This window comes from Neomonachus schauinslandi, chromosome 15, assembly GCF_002201575.2.
Source record: "Neomonachus schauinslandi chromosome 15, ASM220157v2, whole genome shotgun sequence".
In the NCBI taxonomy this organism is placed as follows: Eukaryota; Metazoa; Chordata; class Mammalia; order Carnivora; family Phocidae; genus Neomonachus; species Neomonachus schauinslandi.
The window spans coordinates 13,875,845-13,882,895 of record NC_058417.1 but is presented as its reverse complement, the minus strand read 5'-3'; the positions used below and the strand labels follow the sequence as shown (position 1 = coordinate 13,882,895).

At 52.0% G+C, this 7,051-nt stretch overlaps 1 protein-coding gene across 1 annotated transcript in view; it reads right to left on the bottom strand.

Annotated features, from left to right (window-relative positions):
* CCDC92B (coiled-coil domain containing 92B) overlaps positions 1-6,411 on the bottom strand; it is a 7,055-nt gene extending 644 nt beyond the window's left edge. Inside the window, exons 1-3 of the mRNA XM_044921864.1 lie at positions 6,267-6,411; positions 2,689-2,736; positions 4-349 (exon numbers count right to left, since the gene is read on the bottom strand). Coding sequence (XP_044777799.1) covers positions 4-349; positions 2,689-2,736; positions 6,267-6,396 — 524 coding nt within the window. The 5' untranslated portion in view covers positions 6,397-6,411. The remainder of the gene's footprint in view (positions 1-3; positions 350-2,688; positions 2,737-6,266) is intronic.
* Between the last annotated feature and the right edge of the window lie 640 nt (positions 6,412-7,051).

Below are 7,051 nucleotides of genomic sequence, written 5' to 3'. Positions count from 1 at the left end.
CGCCGGACCCGCTGTGCGCGCCGGCGGGGCCGGGGCTCGGCGGCGGCGGCGGCGGCGCCCGGGCGCGGAGTCTGCAGTCTCTGGCGCGCCGCGTGCAGCTGGCAGGAGAGGTAGGCGGCCGCCTCGGTGTGCTTCTGCAGCTCGGTGCCCAGCACGGTGGCACGATGGCTGCGGCGCCGCAGCTCCTCCAGGAAGCGGCGCTCCTCGGCGCGCAGGGTGCAGCGCAGCGCCGACACCAGCGCCTCGCGCTGCGCCACCTCCCGCCGCAGCTCGGCGTTGGCGGCCGTCCGCGCGGCCAGCTGCGACTCCAGCGCGCGGCACTTGCTCTCCAGCTCCCGGGACGCCGCCTCTGCGGGGGGGGGGGGGGGGGGAGATGGACAGGAGAGGTGATGGTCTCCGCCTGGCCGACCCGCACAGCTCGCCGAGCCACGTTACCGAGCCCCGCACTCCCTCCCCACTCCTCCGCTACGCTGGCCTTCCTTTTCTCTGCCTCAGGGCCCTGGCACCTATCCTGCCCTTTGGCCTCTCTAATTCATCAGGCTTCAGCTTAAATGCAAACCCCTCCCTGACCATTTATGCACCCCACAAATATCTGTTGAACCCTTACTATATGCATTGTGCTAGGCAGAGGGGATATGGTGGATAATAAAACATTCCTCATGAAGCTTACAGCAAGCATAGTGGGAGAGGTATGATACATAATCACAAATGACTGTGAGGTTGCATCTGTGACTTGTGCCAGTGCCATGACTCACAGGAGACCTAACCAGGCTTCGCAACAGAAGAGCACTTAGGCTAGCAGGAGTTGGAAGAATGAGTTGGAGTTAAGCAGTGAAGAGCTAGAGAGGAGGGTGCTTTGCACAGAGGAACATGTCTCCCAGGGGAGGAGACACATGCAACAGTGAGGGACTGAAAGACCTGGGACCTGGGAATGTGGGCAGGAAAGGGGAATCAGCTGCCTTGGAGCTTGCTGTTTCTTTCCTAGAGCATTTGCTACATTTTGTAATTTATGTGTGTTACTTATTGTTTGCCTTTGCCCACTGCACTGAGTTTCAACACTGGACATATACATTGACCACCCAGAGAGCTTTAAAAAATCGTTTCCTGGGCCCTAACAAAGACCAATTGAATCAAGATCTCTGGGATTGGACCTGGGAACTGGCACCTCTTCAATGTGCCCAGGTGATTCTAATGTACCCGCAGAGTTGAGGACCCCTGTCTCCCGGATCATGAGCTCCATTTCAGCAGGGAACATATCCTGGGATTAACACATGTGTGTGATTGTAGTGACAGAGATAGCTGAAAGGTGACAAAAGGTAGGCAAAAGGTGACTCCGGAAAGGATATGAAAAATCAGCAAGTGGTAGGGGGACAAAGAAAGGGAGCTCAAATCCACTGAGCGAGAAGATTAAAAAAAAACAAAACAGGACACTAACTAACCCTTGAGCTCAGATGACCCCAGAAACTCTTTCAGAGGAAGGATAGTAGGTGGGGTGAAGGTTACTATTTTTACAGAACTGGTGTTTGGGATGTATGCCCCCTTCCTCCAAGTACCGAGGCATGAAGAGGTTGCCCCTGGTTGCCCCTTAAAGAAGTGGGCAGAATTCGTTCAAGTCTATAAATGTTTAAATCTTTATGTGTGAATATGCAAAGCAATTTGTAGGGCTCTCAACATTTTACCTTAAACTTCAGCTTTCTCCATGCCTAAGTCTTGGTCATGTATATCGTTCTTGATCTATGAGCAGCACATCGATGGCAGGGAGTCCATTCCCTGCTAAATTCCTCCCAGCTAAGAAAGACTGCATGGTGATTCATTTTAAATTAAGCATTTACCAAGTCCCTCTTCATGTCTTGCACCGGGAGACAATGGATAACACCCAGTCCCAGTTCTCAGAGATCATATAATTTTGGTGATTAAGATCTCACAATGGAACCCCTCCCCTTTAAAAAAAGTTTTAATTGTAGCAAAAACCAAATAACATAGAGTTTACCATCTTAACCATTTTTAAGTGTACAGTTCAGTAGTTTTAAGTAAACTCATATTGTTGTGCAACAGGTCTTTAGAACTTTTTCGTTTTGCAAAACTGAAACTCTATGCTCATTGAACACCATCTCCCCCCACCCTCCATTTTATGGGTGAAGTAATAATCTGTAAACAAATATTGTAGTGGAATTGCTACAATGGCAAGAAGTCCTGCTTTTGTAAAATGAAGGATTTGCTGATGTGCATGTGTTTCTTTTTTCTCCTCATCTAGATGAAGTTCCTTCAAGTCATGGACTCCATATTGCCATTGTGCTGCATCTCAACAGTTAGCATCTTGGACGGTGTGGACACTGACCATGGAAATCACTTGTGCAAGGATGGGAAAGATTAGGGAGGTAGGTCATAGAAAGGAGTAAAGTCGACGAGATGGACTTCCTGGATACCATATCCTTCCTGCGTTCATTTTCCTACTTTGGACAGAGACACGGATACAAGGTATGGTGGTGCAGGTTGTTCATTGTACAATGTCACCCAGATGAGTAGGTAAATGGGGCTGACATCCTACACTCTGTTTAACAAGCTGAAGAGTGGCTGTCCCCCATGTCTGGACTGGGGACAGAGAAGGCTTGGGTCCTACTAAGTGGTGGGTAAAAGATGACCTGTTGGGCCCACATGGCATTTCCCCACCAGTCATCCTTCTCTTACCTTGCTGATGAGACTGGGCCTCTCTCATCTCCAGGTCACGAGTCAGTTCTGGGGGGAGGAGAGAAAAGAAAAGGCAGTCGTGTGTGTGTGTGTGTGTGTGTGTGTGTGTGTGTGTGTGTGTGTGTGGTGTATGAGAGAGAGAGACATACAGAGAGAAAGAGAGAGAGGGAGGGAGAGAGATCAGGGAATCACAACTCAGTAAAAGTGGCAATATTAGCATCCTTAGAAGCCATCTAAACCACCTCCCATACCTATTTTACTGCGGTTCAGTGAGGGAAAGAGATGAAGAGAGGTGCAAGGCACAGCCTGAGCCTGACTGGCCTGATTCTAAGCCCAGAGAACTTTCTGGTGCAAGCGCCATGGGCTGCGTTTGGAGGTTAGTTCAACCCTTGCACTGAGGAGCCTGGCTTGCTTTTGGGGCTGGGGGAATATTTGCTCCTTCCCAACCGTGATCTACAAATATCTAACGTGACAGCCAATCAGAGCCACTCTGGAGGACCCCTGCTGTGCAGGGCACAGCCCCGTTAGGGTTTAGTTGGTGGATGTGGGAAGGCTGGAGGGTCCTGGGCTGCTTGGGGGCCCTGGAGCGGGACTCAGGGCAGTAGCTATTTACCAATAGGGTACATGCGTTTCACTATTTTCATAGCCAGTACTGCTGTGCCTGCGTTATTTTCTGAACATCAGCCCTGCTCCTTTCCAAGCCCTGTTTTCCGCCATGTTTCACAAGGCAAGAAGAGGAGCCTCAGGGAGGACAGCGCCACCTGGTGATGAAAGGCCTACATGGCACTTGCCTTGGAGCTGAGGGGGCGGGGTCAGCCCGCCAAGGGTGCTGGTGTTAAGAGAGGTTTCCTCCTGGGTGCTGGCAGCCGAGCCACCACCCTTGTGCCTCCCTGTCTTCCCAGTCCCCATTCCTTACCGCCCAGAATGCCCCATCCCTCGGCCAGCTGAGTTTGATCATTTTTTTCAGCCCCACCCCAACTCCCCCAAATCCACCACAGCTCAAGAGCTGGGAAAAGGGCAGGAGGGAGCCCGGCAGCAGCTGATGACAGAGGGCATCTCCTCTGGAGCAAGTGTGTGTACTTGCAGGGATGCGATCTGGTGCCTAAAGGGAGGAGGTGTGAACCTGGGAGTGGGATAAGGTAGCAAATCTCTGGGATCAATGCCCAGCAGCACCTAGAGAGTCTAGCCTTATGGGCCCTCTGTCTGCCCCTCCTCACTGGCTCTTCCCTTGGGAGGCCAAATGTTGCTAGGAGACCGAGAGCCAGGGTACCTGGGCCTTTTGCTGTGACCTGAGTCTGAACCTCCTTCCTGGAGCCCCAGGGAGGACCCTGATGCCTCTGTCCTCCAGGGCTTCCGGGAGCCAACTTGGCCCCTCCTGCAAGGCCCCTGGGTAGCCCAAGGGATCTGGCTCTGCCAGTACCTCCCAGGGGAGTGTTTTCACCCTTAATCAGGGAAGTTGGGGGAGGGGAGATAGACTCCTAGTTGGGCTCCACTCCCCCCATCCATCAGATCTCCCTGCCCATCTTCTGGCCAGAGTCCCCACCTTTAGAAGAGCATGCAGTGAGATCAGATACGCTATGTGACCTTGAGCCAGGAATGGGACCTCTCTGAGCCTCAGTATTCTCATCTGTGAAATGGGGACAAAATCACACCTGCCTCTCAAGGGGCTATTGCTAGGATTAAATTAGAGAAAATAAACAGAGGGCCCAACCCAGGGCTGAGTAGGTGCTGAATACATGGGGCAGTTCTTGTTATCATCCAGGCTGCCCCACCACCCAGAATACACCCACCCATCTCTTAAACCTCTTCAGTCTGAATGGCACCCCTTTTTTGCAGGCTCTTTCTGAAGCCCTGCCCGCTTGGTTCCTACACTAGTTCATCCCCTCTCCCATCCCCTTCTCAGCCTCTGAGCCCCGGTTTATTTTATTTATATATATATTTTTAAAGATTTTATTTATTTATTTACTTATTTATTTGAGAGAGAGAGAGAGAGGCCTCAAGCCAGGGGAGAGGCTGAGGGAAAGCCCTTGCGGGGCTCGATCTCCAAACCCTGAGATCATGACCTGAGCCGAAATCAAGTTGGACACTCAACTGAACCGATTGAGCCATCCAGGCGCCCCTATATATATATATATATATATATATATATATATATTTATTTATTTATTTATTTAATTTTATTTTTTTAAAGTAGGCTCCATGCCCAACAAGAGGTTTGAACTCACAACCCTCAGATTAAGAGCCAGGCGCCCCTCTGAGTCCCTGTTTAATCTCCTTGAAAAAAATCTTTGTTCTGCTTCCTTCCCCTCACTCCTCCACCCCTTGGAAGAAGGGCCTTATTCAGTTATTTCAGCCCCAAGAGTGGCTGTTCCAGGCCAGCCCAGAGTTATTTTTATCTCCTTAATCAATAACCAAGAGGCTGCAGTCCCATACCCAGCTGGAAAGGGTGGTGGGGGCTGTTCCAGCCCTATCACACTTTCTTGGGATCCTGGCCTATGTCCTGAGTGGAAGGACCCAGGTCTTCAGAATTAGGGCAAAGCAAAAAGAAACTAGAGCAAGAGCTGTAGGGTCTTAGGGTACACTCATTCTGATTTTCCTTTCATGTTGCCACTGCAATGAAAAAATGCATCAGGCAAGGGCATCAGGCAGGGGTGAGTTGGTGTGGGCCATCCCTGCCCCCTGGGCTGGCCTCTTCTGCCATCCCGGCTTCAGGGGAGATTGCAGGGGGCCTGGCCTAGGAGTGTAGCTGCTGAATCTGTATATGGAGCCGGAGGAGGGTGTGGTGGTGGAGAGTCAGGACGACCAGCGTCGCATGCCACAGAGCGAGAAGCCAGGCAGGTCCTTCAGTTTCCCTCTAGAGAATGGGGGGCCTCCCATGAGCAGAAGCTGGAAGGGAGGTAGAAGTCGGAGCATCTTGGGGAGAGAGTGTGCAGAAAGCTGCAGAGGCATGCACAGATGAGAGTCTGGAGCTCTGGGTTCTAATCTTGGCTCTGTTACTAGCATATTGTGTGGCACTCTCTCTCTCTCTCTCTTTGGATCTCAGTTTACCTACTTGTATAATGAAGATGTTGGGCTGTTCCAACTGACACATTCTATGAATCACGGACTCTAAAGCCTGTACTTGGAGACTCAGCCTGGGTGAGCACTTGGGCCGGAGCCCAGCCTCTGAGAGGGCCAGGCAGCTGAAGCCTGAGGTCCAAGAGCAGAGATGAGGCCTGGGATTTGGCTTCATTCTTGGTGCCTCCTTCTGTCTTGTTCACAAATCCAATCGGTTGCCACGTCCTTCCCTTCACCCTGTCTCCCACCAGTCTTCCCCTTTCTACCCCTTTCATCTCTCCCCGGACCATTTCATCGGCCCCATCACTAGCCTCCTTGTCTCCCTTCCCCTCCAATTCATCTTTCATACAACTGCTAAGTTTGGAGTTTCGTAATGCAGCATGATGCTCTTCAGAAACCTTCAGTGGCTCCCCACTCCCCAGGAGGACAGGCCAAACTTCTCAGCTGTCCTGATACTTGTCAGGGTCTCCCATGAGCTGCCCCCCACCCCTCCTCCCAACCCCCCATCCCTCCAGCCTCACCTGAACAGCGTTTCTGCAGCCTCAGGATTTCCAGGTGCAGGTCTCGCAGCAGGGCCATCTGCTCCTTTTTCAGGAAGCTGATGTGGCGTTGCACACTCTGGATCTGATGCTCCAGGGACACGGTATCCATGGCAACCCAGGCCTGGGCCCCGCCTGGGGGGAAGATGGTAAGGTAAACCCACATCTTGTGGGCCCATCTGCCCCGCCCACCCTCAGATCCCTCAGAGTCTCCCGCAATCGGGGCTCCTGTCGCCACCAGGCAGACAGTCCTACGGCCGCACTCATTTCCCCCGTGTTTACTCACCAAAGCATCACGCATGTGTTGTCAGGGAAGTATAGTTATTCCCATTTAACAGATGAAGAACCAGAGGCCTGGAGGGAAATGGCTGCATGCCCCTGCCTGCATGTAACTTTAGCCTATCTGCTTCTTAGAAAGGAGCATGAATGGAGCCGCAAAGTCAATGAAGAGAGACAGAGGCAGGCTGTAGCCTGCTTCCTCACCAGCTCTGGGCAAGCCCTCTCCCTCTCTGGGCTCTTGGTTTTCTCGTGCCTAAACTGAGGGAGTTATGGAGTGGAAAAACCCATCCCGCCAGCATCCCAGTTCAAGGGTGCCCACCAGCTGGTAGACCGGCATGATGGTTAGAGCACACCCTCTCCCGGTTCAACTCCATTTCTCTGACTTAACCTTAACTCAGGACTCTGGGCTCCTCTAGGTCGCAGAGAAGGAGGATCTGATGAATAGTCTACTAACACCAACTCTATGGGCTGAAGGCAGGTGGCAGAGT